This window comes from Culicoides brevitarsis, chromosome 3, assembly GCF_036172545.1.
Source record: "Culicoides brevitarsis isolate CSIRO-B50_1 chromosome 3, AGI_CSIRO_Cbre_v1, whole genome shotgun sequence".
Lineage (NCBI taxonomy): Eukaryota > Metazoa > Arthropoda > Insecta > Diptera > Ceratopogonidae > Culicoides > Culicoides brevitarsis.
In genome coordinates, this window is record NC_087087.1 from 32892712 (window position 1) to 32914478 (window position 21767).

The 21767-nt window shown below is 29.8% G+C and overlaps 4 protein-coding genes across 4 annotated transcripts; 1 reads left to right on the forward strand and 3 right to left on the reverse strand.

Moving 5' to 3' along the window:
- Position 1: 1 nt before the first annotated feature.
- Positions 2–1969, reverse strand: LOC134833154 (uncharacterized). The gene is made up of 5 exons (XM_063847383.1): positions 1624–1969; positions 1398–1567; positions 1205–1324; positions 205–421; positions 2–145 (listed from the first exon to the last, which is right to left on the reverse strand). The coding sequence occupies exons 1-5, from the start codon at positions 1851–1853 to the stop codon at positions 19–21; spliced, it is 864 nt and encodes a 287-aa protein (XP_063703453.1). The 5' UTR covers positions 1854–1969; the 3' UTR covers positions 2–18.
- A 955-nt stretch (positions 1970–2924) lies between these two features.
- LOC134835526 (protein SPT2 homolog) lies at positions 2925–9239 on the reverse strand. The gene is made up of 9 exons (XM_063850404.1): positions 9028–9239; positions 8759–8794; positions 8557–8701; positions 7338–8496; positions 7199–7278; positions 5670–5688; positions 5208–5264; positions 3940–5147; positions 2925–3144 (listed from the first exon to the last, which is right to left on the reverse strand). Exons 2-9 carry the CDS (start codon positions 8787–8789, stop codon positions 2973–2975), a joined length of 2871 nt encoding a protein of 956 aa, XP_063706474.1. The 5' UTR covers positions 8790–8794; positions 9028–9239; the 3' UTR covers positions 2925–2972.
- Positions 9240–9459: 220 nt separating this feature from the next.
- On the forward strand, positions 9460–10855 carry LOC134833913 (WD repeat-containing protein 18). Its single transcript, XM_063848412.1, has 2 exons — positions 9460–9803; positions 9861–10855. Exons 1-2 carry the CDS (start codon positions 9548–9550, stop codon positions 10829–10831), a joined length of 1227 nt encoding a protein of 408 aa, XP_063704482.1. The 5' UTR covers positions 9460–9547; the 3' UTR covers positions 10832–10855.
- A 1576-nt stretch (positions 10856–12431) lies between these two features.
- On the reverse strand, positions 12432–19937 carry LOC134833306 (autism susceptibility gene 2 protein-like). The gene is made up of 10 exons (XM_063847585.1): positions 19010–19937; positions 18740–18946; positions 17949–18050; positions 17754–17789; positions 16626–17691; positions 15400–15773; positions 15065–15332; positions 14884–15007; positions 13976–14187; positions 12432–13745 (listed from the first exon to the last, which is right to left on the reverse strand). The coding sequence occupies exons 1-10, from the start codon at positions 19268–19270 to the stop codon at positions 13063–13065; spliced, it is 3333 nt and encodes a 1110-aa protein (XP_063703655.1). The 5' UTR covers positions 19271–19937; the 3' UTR covers positions 12432–13062.
- Between the last annotated feature and the right edge of the window lie 1830 nt (positions 19938–21767).

Genomic DNA, 21767 nt, shown 5'->3' on the forward strand with positions numbered 1-21767 from the left:
TTCATCCAATTTTTCGAATCATTTTCCTCCGTGATATCCGGGTCTCATTGTTTTGCTGGCTGGCGGCGGAATTTTAGTAAATCCTGAAGCATCGAACACGGGCAGTAACTCTCTGACTTGTCCAGCAATACTCTTGTATGTTAATCTAAAAGACAAAAATTAATTAAAAAAATATGAAAAAAATTTTTAATTAAAAAAAATTACCTTCCTCGTCGAATTGCTACACGTGCAATCGAATCCGATGGCAATTCCGCATCTGTCGGGAAGAAAGTTGCGCCGTAGAAATCGAGACCGTTCGTCAATAAACTGTTGTATTCCTCCAATGATGCCAACGTGATGCGAATTGGCGGGAGACTTGTTTCCTTTGTGAGATTCACTGACTCCGTTTCCATTTTTTGACCGGGTTTTGGGGTTGAGGTTCCTTGAATAAAAAAAAATAATTTGAAAAATCATTTTAATTTTTCAATTTTTGTCTGACTTATAAATGACGAGAAAAAAATTGGGTTTCAAAAAAATATTTTTATATAATTTTCAGTATTTTTCGATTAATTTTTATTTTTTTTTTTTCAATGAAAATAAAAAAAAAATAAATTAAAAAAATTAATTAAAAATAAAAGTTAAAAACATAAAAAAAATTGGAAAAATTTGTAAAAAAAATCTTAGAAATTTTTTAAAATTATTTTTTAAATTTAAAATTATTTATTATTTTTAATGTTTTAATAAAAAATAAATTAAATTAAAAATTAATAAAAAAAAAATTTTTTTTAAAAAAAATAATTTTTTAAATTAAGCAGGTATTGTAGAGTTTTGTCATCATTTTTTTGAGCATTTTTATTTTTTTTTTAATTTAATTTTTTTGTCAATTTTTTTTTCTTATTTGAATATAAGATTAATGTTGTTTTATTTTTTTTAATTAATATTTTAATAAAATTTAAATTTTTTAATTAAAAATCGATTTAAAATAAAATTATAAAAAAATTATTAAAATAAAGTTATAAATAAAAATTATTTTTTTAAAATAAATTTAATTTTGAATTATTTTTTTTTTTAAATTTTGTCATTTTTTTTTGAAAAAATTTTTTTTTTTTTTTTTTTTGAAAAAAATTCTAAATTTTTCAAAAAAAATTTTTTTTAATTTTTTAAAAATTTTTTTAAATAATTTTTTTTTCTAATTTTTTTGAGAAATTTTAAAACTTTTTCTTACCGCTAGCTGGAAGCGAAGTAGGTTCCGCATTTTTCTTATATTCAACTTCGAGACGCACAACTTCGACAATCGAATTAAATCGATACAACGAATGACGAATATCTTCTTCGGGCACGTCCTCTAAATAAAAAAAAAATAAAAAAATATTTTTTCAAGATTTATGACTGACTTTGACGAAAGGTGCGCCGCATACCTGGAACATCGTACACAAACAACGTGAATGTCTTCTGAGGTCGGCATGGAATCGCGACTTTTTTGTAGAAACGTGCTCCCGTTACTCGATGAAAACCCTTTCGGAAAACCGCTTGGAAATCCTCTGGATGCGAAAATTTGAATAAAATTCCCGTAGCTGTTTTGGTTAAACTGAAAAAAAAAAAATAAATTAATATTTTTTTTAAATTTTTTTTAGAGAGACAAACCTGAAATATCCTTTAAAGCTCATTTTTTCACAAATAACGGCGGCGCGATCGATTGTCAGCTCATGCGATGGCGTAATGAGAAAAGCGCCTTTTGCAAGGAAGTTATCCGTATCTGACATTTCCGAGTAGGAATCGTCGCTTTTGTAGTTTTTGCGATCATTCCATTCCTGCATGGCACTCCGATGATGATGATGATCCGTGGCGGCGTGTGAGGCGCTCTTTGTACTCATGGCAATCTTCGATTTGAACGGTCTGCTGGGCGTTGCGCCACTTTCACTGCTCGCATGCTGCTGTTGGTTGTGATGCTGCTGGTTGATCGAATCGCCGGGACACTGCTCAAAGTCGGAATTTTCACCGATGTACGACATTTTTGGGCAATTTTTTCGCGCAAACTAGAACGGCGCACCCCCAAGACGTGACTTTTATAGATGTCATTCGGAAGTCACTCAAGAGGAACATGGATTTTTATCGGTTCAAATGAAGCATCTCGTCGTTATTTTTCAATGTTTTGCGATTTTGGTTGATTTCTTGAGAGACGAAGATCGATGAAGGTGATGTAAGATTTTTTTTTCGAAAATCATGTTTATGCAAAAGTTTCGCGGCGGAGGTCATTCGTCATTTAAATTGTTCTTTTCTTGTGATTCATGAATAAAATATTTGATTTTTCGTGCACTACGACAACAAGTAACGAATTGCGATTTGCGAGAATTCGGTAGGTGCTATCAATCTTTTAAAGGCAATGACATCATTGAATGAATTTCCGCATGAAAAAAATTCTAATTTTATGTAAAACTTTATTTTTAGAAAAAAAATGTAAATATATAAATTCCCTTTTTTGTACAAAAGAAAGAAAAAAAAACAAAAAATAAATTAGCTAAGTAAAAATCTAAGATGTTCCAAAAAATTTCTTCTTTTTTTAAATAAAAATTTTTGAAAGACAAAAAAAAATATTTTAAATTATTTTTTATAGAAAAAAAAATTAAAATAAAATTAAAATAATTTTAAAATTAATTAATTTAAAATTAAATTATTTTTTTTTAAATAAAAAAAATATTTTGAAAATTTTTTAATGAAAAAAATTAAAATAATTTAATTTTGATAAATTTTTTAAAAATTTATTTACAAAAATATTTTTTTTAAATATTTATTTTTAGTACATTTTTTATTAAATTTTTATTTTACTTGGTCAAAATTAAATATTTATTTTTATTTAAATACTTGTATAAAAAATTTTCTTTAGTCGTAATTTTCGTAAAATACTCAAAAAATATCTTGAAATAATTTTAAATTATTTTTAGAAAAATCAAGAAAAAATATTTTTGGAACACCTTCGTAACGTGAATTAAGCATTATAATCTTTGACGTTTTTTCATCATCATTTTTCTTTTCTTTGCCAGCTCTTCTTGCTTCATATCTTCCAAGTCTTCCATCAATCCGATTTTTTTACTGATCGATTCTTCTCGCATTTGTTGTGCAAAACTGGATTCCATGTCTCTTGTGTCGTCGTAATCATCTCGATATCTAAAAAAAAATTTTTTTTTTAATTTTGAAATTTTTTTGCGACTAACGTGTAACTTAAGAACGTAAGAATAACTTAAGGATCTTAAGTCAAGAAATTTTTCATGGAAATTTAGAATTTTTTTTAATTGAAATTTGTTCACTAAAATGAAAATTTGAGTTTAAATTCAATTTTTTATTAGAAAATTAACAAATTTCAATAAAAAAGTACCTGAACTTTCATGAAAAATACTTCGACTTAATATCAGGGTTGCCAAAAATAGCGAACAAAAATTTTCTCTATAGATTTTTTAATTATTTTTGATGCAAAAATAAATTTTTAGGGCTTATTTTCCTTAAATTTTCATTTTGCATCAAAAATAATCAAAAAAATCTTATAAATAAAGAAGGATATGGAAATGATGTTCACGATTTTTGGCAACCCTGATATTAAGTTAAGTTAAGTTTCATGAAAATTCAGATATTTTTTTTATTGAAATTTGTTCATTTTACTGAAAATTTGAGTTCAAACTCGATAATTTTTCAAAAAAATTAACAAATTTCAATAAGACAAAGTACTTTTTTTCATGAAAGTTAACTTAACTTAATATCAGGGTTGCCAAAAATCACAAACATCATATTTTACCTTTCTCTACTTAAGATTTTTTGATTATTTTTGATACAAAACGAAATATTTAAGGCTTATTTTCCGTTTTGTATCAAAAATAATCATAAAATTGGAAAAATTATAGATGTTTGCGATTTTTGGCAACCCTGCTCAAGATCTTAAGATTGTTACACGTTTGAAAATTTTCATACCTCGACTTATCATATCCGAAAATCTCTTTAATGTAGGAGGAAACATCTTCTGTGCCTTCATCGTCAATGAACGAATCCATCGAATCATATTCTGACTCGTCATCTTCGTCATAAATTCTTCTTTTGGGCGGCGGATCTTTCTTAATTTTTCCATTGGGAGGTCTTTGATGTCTATCGATCGGTCTTGTACTTGAAGTTGACATTGATGACGAAGAAGAGGAAGGTTTTTGTTGCATTTGAGGTTTTTTCGCTAATTCAGGTTTCGATTTCTCTTGAGGTTTGTTGGGCATCGCTTTTGGAGTTGAAGGTTTAATTTGTGAACTTTTTGCAATTTCGGGTTTCTTCTCTTTCGAAGGAGTTTGATTTTGATTGATTTTGGGAATTGGTTTAGATTCGCTCGCTTTGTAGCCTCGTTCAGCTTCGAGTCTTCGTTTCTTTTGATTTTGCAGGAATCGCATCCGTTCTTCGTGTTCTAATTTTTCTTTGCTCGACATTAATCTCTCTTCCTGTTTAGGCACTACGGGAACGCTAATTTTGATGGGTTCGTGTTGTTTTTTCTCTGCGATTTTAAGCAATTCGCTAAATGCGAGTGGCGGAGGTGCTTTGTGAGTTGGTTTGGGTTTCTCCTTGGGCTTTTGAGATTCAGCTGAATTATTGCTGCCGTTCGTTTGTGGCTTGGAAGTGTTTGTGGGTTCAACATATGCTCTTTCGGGTGCTTTATGGGCACGTCGATGTCCTCCATTTTGCGATGTTTCGGCATTCAGTTGAGATTTTGTTCGTTCCAACGTTTCTTTGATGGAAAATTTGGACTTTTTTTGATCACCATTGCTTCGTTGTTTCTTCTCCTCGGGCGTATTTGTGCCATATTTCTCCATCAGCTTCGAATAATAGGCATTCGCTTCGTGACTCACATATCCATAGTCATCCTCATCTGGTTGTTCAGCTACTGCAGGTGCATCTCCCGCTTTTGCATCTTCAATCACAGACTTATCAGCTGATTTGATCACTTTCAACATTTTGCGAATTTTGTTCTTTGCCTTGGTGTCGCGCATCGCAAGTAGGGCATTACGTTTTTGCTCTGCTTCCTTGGCTTTTATCATTTCTTCCTGCTCTCGCTTTTGCAGGAACTTTTGGATGTTTGCCGAGAGCTTTTTGTCTTTCGTTTCCTTTTTCGGGGCAGTAAATTTGGCCTTGTAGAAGTTTCCATCCTGTGAAGTTACAAAAAAAAAGTTTCACATATTGCAAAAAGTTGATTTTCGGAGACTTGCCTTCTTATCATTTTGAGTGTTGCTATTTGCTAGATTAAGAATGTCGGAAAAATTCATCTTTTGTACAATTCAACACAATTTTCCCCGTTAATAAGTAGTTTTAAATCATTTTAAAGAGAAGGTAAATAAAGAGCCAGCAATATGAAATTTGACACATTAGGCCGATACAAATATCAAAAATGTTTTCGGTTTCAAAGACCTTTTGTTGTATAAAAAATTTCAATTTTCTTTAGAATTTTTTAAAATTTCATATTTTTTGTAGATAGATTTTGAAAATTAACAAATGATTTTTTTCAATTTAATTTTTTCAATAAAAATTTAAAAATTATGAAAATTTTGAATTTAGAACTGATTTTAACAATTTTTTTTTATTTATCTTTTTCAGAAAAAAAAATTTGAGATCCTCGATCCAATAACTTGTATAAGAAACTCTGCGGATTGGAAGTTTTCATCATTACTTACAGTTTTTAAGATCTGGCAGCTAAATATTAACACTCACTTAGAAATTTCTTGTTATTTAATATTTCTTAAAATGTGGTACGGATTATTCAACTTTCTTTTATGTGAATACAAATGTGATAACGAATTAAAAAATCAACCGAATTTTTTGCTTTTCCTTGAAGAAAATTTTACATAGATGTCGGCTGTGAAGACTCCCGCTGAATAAATACATTTGTTTGCAACAATTTTATCAAAGGGAATCCGGGTATTTACATGCAGCTTTTAGAGAAAGATGCTGTTACAAAGGTGTTTTATTGGATGAAACCATGCTCTGACTTACTCTGGAAATAGAGGTCAACGACATCTGAAAAACCAACAGCGTAACATTTTCTGAATTTTTCGTAACATTTTTCGAAAGTATAGACGACGCAAAATTGTAGACAATTTAATTTTTGAAGAAAACATTTTGGCTTCAGTACAAAAATGTTTGAAAGAAGAAAATTTGGATAGTTTCTATTTTTAAGACCCTCGATATGTTACTTACTTATTAATACTTTTGATAGATGAAGTTAGTTTTAGTTTACAAAAAATGAAGGTTTTTAAGAAAATTTCCGCTAAATCATTTAAAATGTAGAAAAAAAAACTTTTTCTGAAACATTAAAATTAAATGAAATTTGTTCAATGCCCCCCACGATTCATTTAAAAAAAATCGAAAACATTTTTATTTATTGCATAGGCCTAAATCTGTCTTTGCTAATTCAAATTTCACAATGGGGCATTTTTTATTTTTTTATGACAAAAATTCAATCTTAGCTGAATTTTTTTAAATTTTTAATCTTATTTTAAAATTTAAACTCCTTATCATAAAAGTATAAAAACTCGATACAAAAATTTAAATAAAAAAATAAAATTTATCAATTTTTCAAAGACTCACTTTAATTTTTATTCAAGTTCATTTGAGACACATGACTCATAAGAAAACAATTTACAGCAACAAGAAAACTCATTAATTGATAAGAAAATGTCTTTTTATTTGTTTACTTTTTGATCGTATAGGTATAAAATAATTCATAAAACATACCGCGAGCTGTTATCATTAAAATTTATTGCATGAAGCTCGTCTTATTTTTGATTAAAACTTAAAAGTTAGTAATTTCAATAGAATAGAAGGCACCAAAGTTACAGTAAATTTTTTTCACATTGGTATTGCAATTTTTTTATAGTATAATAAAAAGAGAAATAATAAATTAAATTTTTAAAATGGAATTTTTTTGTCTAATTAAATATTAAAAATTTTAAAATATGATACTGATAAAAATTTAGTTTAAGTCTCCAAATTATTTTTTAAAGCTTTTTTTTCTTGTAATTTCAAAACGAAACTAAAAACTTTTTTTTTTGGATAGACTTTAGATTTTTTTTTTGTTATTTTTAAATTTAATTTTAATAAAATATGATTTTAAATTTTTAACAATGAAGTACTTTTTAACCACTGAAAAAAAAGAAAAAAATATTAAAATTAAATATTTTTTTTTTAAATAAATAAAAATTACCTCTTAGTTGGATTGGTTCTCGCATAAGGATTTTGTAAAATACGTGGCTCTCTTTCCATTACTCGAAGTAACAATAAATCCTTAAAAAAATTTTTTTTAATAATTTTTAAATTTTCTTCTAAAAAATTTAAAAACTTACCAAATAATCTTCCAATTCCTTAATTTTCTGCTTATGACCTGTCAAGTCATTTTCCAATTTATTCGCATGCAACATCAAATCCTCTCGTGTTAAACCTTCGTATTTTTTGCTAATTGCTTCAGAAACATTCGTTTTCTTCACTTGAATAACTGACTCGCGATGGTTTTTCTCGTTTTTCGCTTCCGTAATTTTATTTTTATTATTATTCGTGAATCCCATTTTCGAAAAGACTGAATTTTTCTTCTCCGGTTTTTCGCTTAGTTCAATTTTGGAAAAGACAGAAGCTTTCTTCTCGGGTTTCTCGTGAACTTCTGAAGGCTCTTCTTTGACAACTGGAGGTGCTTCGTAAATGGGGACATCTTCCTCTTCTTCTTCGACTTCGAGACTTTTTGGTCTCGGTTTGATGTCTAAAGTGTTCCTTGGCGATGGTTCAGGTTTTTGCAGCGATACTTGACTTCCCGTTTCGGGAGTTTTCGCGAGTTCCGAACGTTTTCCCGTGAGTTTTTGTTGCCATTCATCGACAGGCGGTGGTTGCGAAAGCGTCGATGGCTTGCTGTGGTATTTATTGAAGCTGTTGTTGTCTTTTGTGAAGCTCAGCGAACTTGTAGAGCCCTTTTGGGACAACGTTTCAAAGATAAATTCGTCTTCGTTCTCGCTAATGACTCCGGGATCGTGATGCATATCCGATCGATCGTGATGATTGTAACTATGAAGACTTGGGGACCTCGAATCGCCTCCAGATGAGACATTTTCATTGCTGGATTTGTGTTTAGAATTACGTTTAAAGTTAATTTTGCCGCCGAGAGACTTTGTAAAGTCCTTAATCTTCTTCCGTTTGTCCAACGTGCTCAAACTTAACAAACTTCCGCCGATATTCGCCAAACTCGTGGATGATTTGTTCTTGCCAACTTTGCTCAAGTCCATCAAAGAACCCGCTTTCACGGTAAAAGAGATACGAACTTCCAATTCTCCGCGATCTTTTTTGTTTTCTTTGCCAGCTTTGCTCTCTAAACGAAGCCATTTCGATTTGGGAGTCTCGTAAACGTCTAATTCATTTAAGGGCAACGCAACTTGACCCAAGAACTCATCCAAACCCAACTTGTTTCGATGCAGCACCGTCAAAATCAATTCAGCTTTGTTGCCTTGTGACGGAATCGTTCTAAAAATAAACAATGAATTTACCGTTACTTGCATGAAATTTTCAATGTAAAATACTTACAGCTCACATTCTTCGTGCCAATCGACGTCATGTAAGGCTTTTTCTTGCACAGTGGTCTGAAATTTCTCCTTGCCCAAGGCAATTGTCACAAAACAATTATTTGTCCCATTTTTACCCTTAATTAAAAGACCTTTCGCTTTAAGAACTGAAAAAAAAATTAAAATTAATAAAAAAAAAAAATTTTTTTAAGAAAAAATCGAACCTGTAACAACCAAATGAGTTGGACTCCACATTCTACCTGCAAAAAAAAAAAAATGAAAAATTTTTTAAGAGTTTCGAAGTATGTACTACGTTCCGTAGTTAATTTACAACACAATAGCTTCACTTGAAGACGAAATCTAGGACGACTTTCATTACGTCGAAAAAAAAAAGTGAAATTTTCGGCAAGAATCAAATAATTTTTTCACGTATAGCTCGAGATAAAATCGTCAATTTCGTCTTATCATGACAAAGAACAGAAAAAACATTAACCTTGACTCTAGAATTGTACAATGATTATTGTAAAAATTGATGACGATTGTTCTTGTAAGTATTGAATTCGATTTTGATACTAAATTTTTAAACTACGCTTTTTTTTAGCTAAAAATTTCCTTAATTTGGACGGAAAATGTTTGATTTTGGTTGTAATTTATTACGAGGCACGGATTTTTTGGGTTTATTTTCGCGGAGGTCCCAAAATTTTGATTTTTATTTACATCTGTTGTCTTATCAATTTCAGCCGACCCAAAATTAGTTCCATTTCCCGCCGTACGTGGCGCCAAACAGGATGTTGACAAGACCTACAGAGCCCTCTGGCGCTCGTTATCAGTTTCATTCGTCTCAAAATTAGTTCAGCATGTTGCCGCACTTCCGCTTTGGTGGCTCCAAACAGGATATTGACAAGCTGACTGCAGCGCCATCTACCGGATTCTCGAGATTAAAAAATGCCGGTTTTTGAAATCCCTTAAAAAGTAAACAAAATCCATGCCTTTGACTTTAAAATTGCTCAAAAATGTCTGAAATAGCGATAATTAACTTTCAGTCATCGAACGCCAGTGTAATTGATTTGCAAAATCACGTCACTTTAGGTTCATACAAAAACTCTTCGGCAAAGAGGAATAACGTTACCTTGTTAAAAGATGAGTTACTTTTAATTGGAGACAGTGCAAAAGCGTTACTTCACACGTTTCACCTCAAAAAATGGGAAGAAGAGCTTTCTTGTAAAATTGTTTTGCCTGCGAAACCGAATGCTGTTGCCGCTTCTCGAGGTAATTTTTTTTTAATTTTTTTATGCTTGGTTTGGAATTCTTATTTTTTTTTTTTAGATGGATGTTTCGTTGCGATTGCCATGGGTAGCGATGTGATGGTTTGGCAGCCGGCAATGAATTTGTTCGTTAAATGTCCAAAAACGCATTATCAGCAAGTGACAATTGTGCGATTCACGAAGGAAGGTTCACATTTTATCACAGCTGGGGACGACGGGATGATCGTTTTGTGGCATTTGACGAAAGTCCTGTCGAACGATGAGCAATTGATGAAGACTTGTTCGCACGTTTTCTCCGATCATCAACTTCCCATCACGGATATTAATGTTTCGGCGGATTTTTATGAGTCGAGTTTGATTTCTACCTCCATGGATAGGACTTGTCGCATCTACGATTTGAACAGCAAAGCAACTTTGTTGAAAATTGTCTTTGAATCTGTCATGTGCGTTGCGATTTTTAGCGATACGAAGCACTGTGCGTTTTTGGGAGACACGAACGGAAATATTTTCAAAGTAATTTTGACGAATTTCAAGCCTTACACGAACGAAGTCTTCGAAAATCAGATGAAAGATTTGAATAAATTCGCTCCGGTGCATAAAAAAGAAATCACGTCGCTCGCAATGATGGCTTGTAATCTCCGCCTGGTCTCTGGAAGTTCAGATAAATTAGTTGTAATTTGGAATAGTGAAGGTCAGGCGTTAAAAGTGTTGCAACAAACCTCCGAAGTTACCAATATAACTGTAATGTTCGCCTCTTGCTTGGAATACGACAAAGAAGGATGCTTGGAAAATACGATAAAAACCATGAACAGAGTCAAATGTGACTTGAGTAATCCCAATATGGAGCTCCAATGCCCGAGACAGTTTGGGTATTATGACTTTTTCATTAAAGAAGAAGTTACGCCGGCATCAAGTAGTTACGACAATAAGCTAGAAGAGGAAAATTTAAAGTTGAAAAAAGCCAATGCTGAACTTTTTGAATATTGTAAATTGTTGCTTGACATGAAAAATGACAAAAGTGAAGACAAATAAAGGTTTTTAATTTTTTTATAGTAATTATTTATGTTCCATACTTTAATAATCAGTATATCAGATTTATACATAGTTTATGCTTAAATAGACAAATAAATAAATTTAAATAACAGTGCGTTGACTCATTGAGACTAACGAATATTAAAGTCAAAATGTCCTCAGTAGAAGTCTAAATTATTTTTTTTTATGAATTATCTATTGTTTTTTATTTTAAGGGCGTTTCAAATTTTTTTTATTTTAAGGGCGTTTTAAATTTATTTTTTTTTAATTTTTTGTTCTATTTTCATTTAATTTAATTTAATTTTTTTTTAAAATTTCTCAAAAAATATTTTTGAAATTTTTCATGATAAATTTTTTTTAAAAAAAAATTTTAAATAATTTCAAATAATTTTTAATTTTTGTCCTTTTTTCATTTAAAAAAATTAGTTTGATTTTTTTCATAAAATTTTGTCCAAAAAAATATTTTTTTAATTTTTCGTGATTTTTTGAGAAGAAATTTTTAAAATATTTTAACTATTAAAATTTTTATTTTAATTAATTTTTTAGAAGATTAATTTTTTAATGAAGTTTTGAAACCGGTTTATATCATTTTCAAATTATGAAATTTTTCGAAATTTTAATTAAAAAAAAATAAAAAATAGAAAAATCATGGCAAGTCTTTGACTAAACAAAATTTGTCTTAAAATAAAAAAAAATGTTTAAAACTAATTAAAAATTAATGAAAAAAATTAAATTAATTTTTTAAAATTGATAAAAAAAAAAATAAAATTAATTTTTTAAAATTGAAAAAAAAAAATAAAATTAATTTTTTTAAAATAAAATTTTACAAACGTTAAAAATTAAAAGTGAAAATTAAATTAATTTTTTTTTCAATTGAATTTTAGTACCTATTTTTAATCAAATTTTTATTTTTTAAAATAAATTTTAAATTTTTTAAATTGAATTTCAATTTTTCAAAATTAAATTTAATTAATTTTTAATCAAAAAAATTTTTTAAATTAAATTTTATTTTTTTTAATTCAATTAATTAATTATTTTTTTTAAATTTTTTTTAAAAGAAAATTTAAATAATTTTTTTAAATTAAATTTTAAAATTTAAAAAATTAAATTTAAAATTTAAATTTTATTTTTTAATTTTTCAGTAAGAATAATTTTTTAAATTAAATTTTTTCAAATAATTCAGACAAAAATTTTAAAATAAATTTAAAACGCCCCCAATTAAAATTTACTAAAATTATTTTTTTGAATGCAAATATTTTGTTTTAAAAAATTAAGCTAAATTCTATTCAAATAAAGCTGAATTTGAGTAGAGATACACATAAAATTAATTAACTCTAAATTTTGTTACGTTTCGAGTGTTTGAACTAAAAAATGCAAAAATGCCTACTGAGGAAAATCAAGAAGCACGTAAATGTTTTTTTTTTATCTATTTTTCTACAAATCTACTAAGTAATTCTCTTACATTTAATATTTAATTTTATTATTTTTTTTTTATTTATTTCTTTACTCAATTAATTATCAAGTTGTATCACTGCTAAGTTCTCTAAAACGTTGTTGATTATGATACAATATCATCAAAATGTATGTATAAAATGGGTTATTTTGTAATTCAAGAGGATTTAAAGTTGTTCCAACTCGACCGAAAATTTTTTAAAAAATTCGATCGAGAGTACCGGGAACAACTTTAATATTAAGTAGTATATTTATCTTTCCTCTTAACATTTTTTTTTTCTTTTTTTCTTTATAAACTAACACACATGGACTACTGTAATTCATTTTATTACATGATCACAAAAAATTTACAATGGATTAAAGATTTGAAAGCCTCACAATTTTTTTTATATTTGCAATTTTTTTATTTAAAAAATTTACAATTTTTTGCATGAAGTAAGGCTTCAAATTAAAAAAAAAATGAAAAAATTTTTTACCTAATTTTTAATACATACTGTAATAATATCTATCAATTTACATTTTACATGTACAAAAGCATCTTGAACAATTTTCAGTATTTTTGGGCAAATTGAGGAATAAATCAACTTGAAAGTTGACCCAAAAAAAAAAAAAATTTGTAAATTGTTCGTGTAAAAGTAGCTTGGAATAACTAATAATTCTATATAAAAAGTAAAACTTAAGTAATATTGGCTAATTCACTGATTTCTCAGCCAGATAAAATACGATTTAGTTTTTTTTGTGTTTTTTTCAGATGAGATGAACTTAATTCATGAGTTTTATCATCGGTTTTGTGACGAATCGTCCTTTTTCAGTGCATCTGAGCTCACTGGCGGAATATGTGATGGTCCATTTGGTTTCATCGAATTCATCGAGGGTGGCGGCGGACCGCCCGTCGGCATCCTGTGATGCATCATGGGAAACGCCGCCGGATCTTTTGGTCGATAATGCAAGTACATTGCCTTTGCGCGTTCCTCTTCGGCGCGCATCGCTTCCATCAGCGGATTATATCGCAGCGGTGTCATCGGATCCAATCGATAAGGGTCTCGATACGGATCGACGCCAGACCACACTGAGGGAGGCGGAGGCGGCGGAAAGTGCGATAAACTCGAACCGGGATGCGGAGGTAAAATACTGCGGGATAAGTGTGACGGACTAACGCCTAATACGTGTTGCGGGTGCCTGCTCGAAAGGTAGGCATGACTTGGAGTGCCCATCATTGGGTTAGATGACGATGAAAAGCGTGACGGATCGTTTCGCATGACGTCGTCATCTTTACGAGATTCTTCTTTTATTCGCATATCGGGTTCGCAGCCATTTCGCAACGGAGATCGATCGTGACTCATGACGTTGTTGTGAACATTGGGTTTCATTTCGTTCATTCGCTGCTGCTGTAACATTCGTTCGCGTTCCATTTCGCGTCTTTCTTGCTCGCGTTTTTCCTTTTCTTTGCGTTCACGTTCAGCTGAAAATTATAAAAAAAAATATTTTAGTTTTTTTGTCGAAATTTTATTTATTCAAAAGAAAAAAAAATATTTTTTTCAATCTTTTTATAATTTTTTTTTTTTGAATTTATTTTTTTTTAAATTTTCTTTTAGTTTTTCTTTAATTTTTTTTTTACTTTTTTCATTTTTTTAATTTTTTTTTAAATTAATTTTTTTTATTTTTTTTTAATTATTTATTTTTAATTCTTACCTTCTTTCTTTAATTTTTCCTCACGTTCTCGATCTCTTTCACGCTGTCGTTCTTTTTCTTCCCTTTCACGCCTCAAACGCTCCCGTTCTTCTCGTTCCCTTAGTTGTCGCTCTCTTTCTTCCGCTTCACGTTTACTGATTTCAATATTCGACACATCAGGCTTCATTGCCCAATTCGGGGGAGCAGGAGATGGCAAATAAGGTCTTTGTAAACTAAAAATGAAAAAAAATTAATATGATTTTTTTTAAAATTTGAATTCAATTCAATTTCAAAAATATTTTCGATTTCTCATAATTTTATAATTTTTTTTCGAATTTTAAATTTTTTAAATATTTTTTTTTATGAAATTGAATTTTTAAATTTTGTAAATATTTTTTTTATAAAATTGAAAAATTTTAAAGAAAAATTTAAAAAATTTAAGAGATTGGTTTTTTAGAGAATTTATCTTAAAAATTTATAAAATATATTTTTTTTTATTTTTTGGATAAATATTAATTTAATTTTATTTTTAAAAACTAAGAGATTTCTTTAACAAAAAATAAAAAAAAAATTAAATTAAATAAAATTTTTTTTTTACTTTTCACCTAGCTTTTCACGAAAGTTTTAATTTTTTTTAGTTAAAGAAATTAATTTTTTTTAAATTTTTGGATAATAATTTTAATATTTTTTTTGAAAATAAAAAATATTTAATACAAAAATTAAAATTTATTTTTTTTACTTTACGTTTTTTTACTTTCCGTTTTTTTTTTTTATCAAAATCGTTGAAAAAATAGAAAAATTTCTTAATTTTTTGAGATTTCATGTGAAATATTGTTCTTGTAAAAATTTCAAAAAAAATAAAAATGAAAAAATCGATGACATTTTTGACTAATTTCAATGAAAAATTAATAATTTTTTTCAATTTTTACCTTCTCCATGGATCATGAAGTCCCGTAAATGGAGCCCCAAGCGCCGAATCTCTCGCGAAACCAGGCATTGTTGCAAAGGGTGATGGAGGAAACGGTGCACTATATCGACTAAATGGTGACATACCTGAAAAAAAACTCAAAATTAATAAAAATTTCAACTTTTACCAAAAAAATTTTCTACCTAAATGACTAGATGAACTTAAAAATTGTGGACTCATTGACGAATCGAAGATATTTCTGCCTGCCATTAAATGCGCAGGATACGATCCGGGCATCATTTCGTGCGTTCTCAGTAATCCGCCGGCAGATGCGGGGGAATGCAGATGCGATGGATTCCGTAATACTTCCGTCGCCTTCAGAGGATTCGTTTTCTCCGGATTTTGCTTTGTTTGATGCGAATAAATTTCCCAAGCGATTCGAACGTGCATGGCATTCCATCTTCCAGTTTTCTAAAATAAAAAAAAAAAAAAATTAAAATTGGATTTTTTCAAATAAAAATTTCGAAAAAAATCTTACTTTGGGAATAAAAGTCGACAGTGAATTTTGCGGAATAAATTGCGTTGTCGCCGCTCCAATTGTCGGATGCAAAATGGTCGGGGGATATGTTGTATACATGGGCACACTAATTCCAGTACGATAAAATGGAGAATCAACGCCTCCAATTTTTGGAATGTCTTTGAATAAAGGCGCCGAGAAAATTGTGTTGGGAGCAGCGGGATTCACTGCCGGGATGATTTGTTGGTGATGTTGATGCAAATGTGTGTGTTGGTGCTGATGATGATGTAGCTCTTGCCGTAAATACGGCGGATTACTCGTTGACGATGACGTTGAGAGACCAGCTCTATCCAGAAATCTATTATCTAGTTCGCGACGTAACAGATCTGTTTGATCTACAATTGAAAAAGAGAGAAAATTTATTAAAATATTCATGAATTTTATGATTTTTTATCAAAAAATGATGAAAAATGTTTTGGATTTCATAGAAATTTTTAAAATTTAGACCTAAAATATTTGAAATGTTCAGAGAAGTTAATTTCGTGTTTTTGTTATTCATTTCGAGATCTAAAATTTGATAAAAAATTCATTTCGAAAAAGAAAAATTCATTTCGAGGATTGAATTGTTCATTTCGAAAATAAAAATTTGATAAAAAATTCATTTCGAAAATTGAATTTATTCATTTCGAAAATAAAAATTTGATAAAAAAAATTATTTTATAAAAAAAATTTATAAAAAATTCATTTGGAAAACTTAATTGTTCATTTCGAAAATAAAAATTTGATAAAAAATTCAAAATTCATTTCGAAAATAAAAATTCAGTTCGAAAATAAAAATTCATTTAAAATTCATTTCGAAAATAAAAATTTGAAAATGAAAAAATTAATTTCGAAAATAAAAAATTCATTTCGAAAATAAAAATTTGATAAAACATTCATTTCGAAAATGAAAAAATTCATTTCGAAAATGAAAAAAATTATTTCGAAAATAAAAATTTGAATAAATTCATTTCGAAAATAAAAATTTGATAAAAAAATCATTTCGAAAATGAAAAAATTCATTTCGAAAATTGAATTGAAAAAAATTTATTTCGAGAATTTAATTGTTCATTTCGAAAATAAAAAATTCATTTCGAAAAAGAAAAATTCATTTCGAGAATAAAAATTTGATTTCGAGACTTGAAAAGAATAATTTCGAAAGAAATCCAAAACATATTTAACAAAAAAATCGCTTTTAACTCCCTTACCTTTTGGTTTCGTTGAGAAAAGTGACTCTGCTGAGAACGATAATGGCGCTGTTGTCGTTGGAGGCGGTAAGGGCGTTGCGAAAGTCGACGAACTCGTTGTCGCCGTCGACGGAGGAGGCGTAGATTTCGCTCCTCCCACACTTATTGCGGGTTTCGGGACTTCCGGCGTCGAAGTTGTCGTCGTTTGTGTTGTACTTAGGGGCCATGCATTCGTGGGCATGGGTCGCGGAAAGGAAATACTCGAAACTTTTGACGACGGCAGGCTCTGTACAACAGCTGTATTGCTTGACGTCACACTGGATACAGATAAGGAATCGATGTCACTGAAATTATCACGTTCCTTCACAGGAAGCGACGGGTTTTTCTCCATTTTGTCTCCGGATTTCGATCCGGATGCCATGAGAGGTTTGTTATTTAACGCGGGAGGCATCGAAGACGCATCTTTCGCATCAACGAGCGGCGGAACGGGATATGGATACGGCGGAAATCCGGGAGGCGTTTGTGCATACGGAGATCTGTACAGAAATGAACTGCCGCTTGGGTCTGTCGCTGATGCATCGTGTTTCACGACTTTTATAGGAACTCCGAAGGGCTGTTCGTTCTCGCGTTTTTCTGTGCTTTTCGTTTCTTTTGTGAGGTCGTTCAGTGCGTTTTTCGAATCTACCGCGGGATCTACCACTACACTATTCACATCGGCGCTAATTTCCTCGGTTTTTACCGTGATGACGGGCGACGGAGGTATCAAACTCGTGGATTGAGTATTTTTGTCGCCACTGCTACATTTTTCGTCGATACGACTTGGCACTTGAACGTTTTGCTTGTCGATTTGTGATACGGGAGCCGATGATGACAGCGGCAACGCAGGCGGCGGAAGATCTGTCGCAACTTTCTGATCTACATCAGTCTTACATTCTACGTTATTAGTTGACGCGTTGCCATCGACAACGGGCGGCGGCGGCGTGCTATTTGCCTTCGAGGACTTTGATGTTGTCGCTGTAAACGGATGAGTATTCGAGAATCCGGATCCCGCATCAGATACTTTGTCGTCATCTCCTTCACTATCACACTGAAAAGCGAAAATTTTCGTTAAAAATTATTTAAAAATCGAAAAAAATGCGAAAAACTTACGATATAACCCTTTCCAGAACTGCATCTGCTACTTGCCTATAAGAAAAAAATTTAAAAAAAAATATTAAAAATAATTCAATTTTAAAAAAAAAAAAATTTTGTTAGAAATGCTTCAATTTTGTCAAAAAATGAAATAAATCGAAGCAAATTTGTGCAATTTTTGTTGAAAAATCCATTTTAAGCTATTGAACTTACATCACTTAGCCTATCGCGAGAACTTTCTGCGTCTCGTTGTGCAACTGAGGAAGTTGTGAGTCTTTCCGACGCTCTTCCGCTATCGTCAGAAGTTCCAGCATCCTAAAAAAATACAAAAATTAGTCAAAATTTTCATTAAATTTGAAAAAATTATTTAGCGAAATCTAAAATTAAATTCTTAAAATTAAAATTTACAAGAAAATACGCCAAATTTAAAATTTTTCTTAAATTTTTGAAAAGAAAAATTATCAAAGTCAAGAAATGTTCATATTTTTTTCCACAAAATTAATTTTTTTTCATAAAAATTCAAAAAAATTTTGAAAAAACAAATTTTTTTAGTGAAAGATATCAATCTTCTGGAAAGATATCATTAAAATTTACAAGAAATTTTGTCAAACTTATTTTTTTTTTCTAAAATTCTTAAAAAAAAAAAATAATTAAAGTCAAAAAAATATTCAAAAAATTTAAATTTTAAAGAAAATTTTAAAAACTATGAAAAAAATGAATTTTTAATTATAAAAAATTTAAATTCTTTAAAAATAACTTGTAAATTTTAATTTTAGGGAATTTATTTTTAATCTCGCCAATCAATCTTTTGCTAAAAAAAATTTGTTTTTTCAAATTTTTTTTGAATTTTTATGAAAAAAAAATTAATTTTGTGGAAAAAAATATGAAAATTTCTTGACTAAATTAAAAATTTGTCACTTTTTGGATTTTTAAGGTAGAAAATTTTTAATTTTGAGAAAAATTTCAGGATTTTTAACACTTTTTAAGAAAAGTCCGAAGTTTACCTGACAGTACGCGTTTTGATTTATATAATTTGAAATTTTGCCCTTTTGATCTGGTTCGCCATCACGAGGCTTGTTCTCGTTTGTCGAATTTGACTTTTGAGACTTGGATATTATGTCGCTTATATTTTCGTCCGCCATTAACTTTGTCAGCTCAATTATCGATGACAGGCGTTTCTCATTACGTTTCGATGCGATTTTTATGGCAAACTGAAAAAAATGAAATTTTTTAAAGATTTTTTCGGAAAAAATTCGTGAAAAATGGAAAATTACCTCTAAATCTTCATATGTTTTGAAGGCTAATATCGCAAAACCGTCGATAATATCTTCCTCCAAGATTGGCGATATGTCTTTGTTTCGCTTACGTCGAACGGGGGGACGAACAGATTTGTCTCGTTTAAGAGAGCCGTAGTCCTCTTCGCCACTATCTACTTCCCCCCCACGAACAACCTCTTTCCCTCTCTCCGCTTGCATGCGTTGAGCCCTTTTTCTTCGTTTTGATCTTTGAGTGCTTTGTTTTACATCTATTTCCATGTTTTAAACCCATTCATTATCAATTTTTTCTCTTTTGTGTACTCAGCTTTGAAATTTTATCCGAACTCGACTGCATCCATTTCAAGATGGTATCTTGTTTACTTTATTGACATACTATGTAAATGTCGTTTTTCGCACTCCGGGCCACGAGCAATCGCAGTTTTTCCTCCTTTTTTCGCACTTTCTCCCGATTTGCACTCGATTTTGCACGCGTTTCTCTCAAAATTCGACTTTATTTTTCCGAATTTTTCGTAGACATTAATTTTCAACTTTTTTCTCCTTTTTGTCGTCCTGTTGATATTGGATTTTTATCTCTTTTTTATTGCTCGCTTTTTCTCGCAGTCACAAGCTCGTGTGATTTTTTTTGCAATTTGCCACGAAATTTTCGCGTTTCAAGGCTTCCCGCGGACCGCAAATGCGTGTTTTTGCTTTCGTTTTTCGCGTTGAGAGAAGATTTCTCAAATGTTTATTTGCTAAAAAATGGGGGCGTCTCAAATCCGCATCAAATTATTTGTTTTGTACTTTTCGCGTGCGTGCAGCGGAATCGTTTGCCGTGTTTCCGATGTACTTTTGCGCACTTTTAGCCACAGAAAGTCACTTTTCTGCTGGATTTTTTCTCACAAACATTAAAATTAAATGGAAAAATTCAAAGCGAATCCGCATTAAAGATGTCGTTCGTCGTCCGATCAATTTCATTCGTCTCAGATCTATGGGCTACTGTGTTACGGCGAACAATAAACTCAGGTGTGGGTTCAGTTCAAGAAAATACGTTACCTGTGATGGTCGAGACGAATGAGAATGATAAGATAATTTGCTTTATGTTAATTCAGACTTATCATTTTAATACGACTCACTGCTGTTTTTGCTTGAAATGACCCACGGGGTTTGTGATCGGATGAATACAATATCTTAATAATTTAAGGCTGATACAAGTTTTGGAAATGTTTTTGATTTTTTTAAAATTTAAATTTTTGAAGAATATTAATTTAGATTGTAAGAAATTAACTTATTCACTCACGAATTCAAATTTTCAGTTCTCGAAATAAATAAAGAGAATTTTTTTCAGTTTCTATTTTTTGGCAGTTTTCAGTTAGAAAATGCTTAAAAATGATAAATTAGAGCCCTCTGACAAATTTTCATCCATTTGGAGCAAGATTTGACAAAAATTGCTTTGACACAGTTTTTGACACAGTTTTTTTGCTCTTGATTTAGTTTTCAAAACAAAACTATGTCAAAGAAAAAATTTTTTTTCAGTTTCAATTTTTTGGCAGTTTTGAGTTAGAAAATGCTTAAAAATGATAAATTAGAGCCCTCTGACAAATTTTAATCCATTTGGAGCAAGATTTGACAAAAATTGCTTTGACACAGTTTTTGACACAGTTTTTTTGCTCTTGATTTAGTTTTCAAAACAAAACTATGTCAAAGAAAAAAAAATTTTAAATTTTTTGGCAGTTTTGAGTTAGAAAATGATTAAAAATGATAAATTAGAGCCCTTCTGATAAATTTTTATCCATTTGGAGCAAGATTTGACAAAAATTGCTTTGACACAGTTTTTTTGCTCTTGATTTAGTTTTCAAAACAAAACTATGTCAAAGAAAAAATTTTTTTTCAGTTTCAATTTTTTGGCAGTTTTGAGTTAGAAAATGCTTAAAAATGATAAATTAGAGCCCTCTGACAAATTTTTATCCATTTGGAGCAAGATTTGACAAAAATTGCTTTGACACAGTTTTTGACACAGTTTTTTTGCTCTTGATTTAGTTTTCAAAACAAAACTATGTCAAAGAAAAAATTTTTTTTCAGTTTCAATTTTTTGGCAGTTTTGAGTTAGAAAATGCTTAAAAATGATAAATTAGAGCCCTCTGACAAATTTTAATCCATTTGGAGCAAGATTTGACAAAAATTGCTTTGACACAGTTTTTGACACAGTTTTTTTGCTCTTGATTTAGTTTTCAAAACAAAACTATGTCAAAGAAAAAATTTTTTTTCAGTTTCAATTTTTTGGCAGTTTTGAGTTAGAAAATGCTTAAAAATGATAAATTAGAGCCCTCTGACAAATTTTCATCCATTTGGAGCAAGATTTGACAAAAATTGCTTTGACACAGTTTTTGACACAGTTTTTTTGCTCTTGACACAGTTTTTTTGCTCTTGATTTAGTTTTCAAAACAAAACTATGTCAAAGAAAAAATTTTTTTTCAGTTTCAATTTTTTGGCAGTTTTGAGTTAGAAAATGCTTAAAAATGATAAATTAGAGCCCTCTGACAAATTTTTATCCATTTGGAGCAAGATTTGACGAAAATTGCTTTGACACAGTTTTTGATTTAGTTTTACTCTTGATTTAGTTTTCAAAACAAAACTATGTGAAAGGAAATTTTTTAAAATCAAAAAATTATGATTTTATTTTGAAAAAAATATTTTTTTGATCAATTTCAAAATATGTTTCAACTTTTTCAGTATTTTTTTTTTTCACTTTGGTATTTAAAAGACATCTTAGATCTTT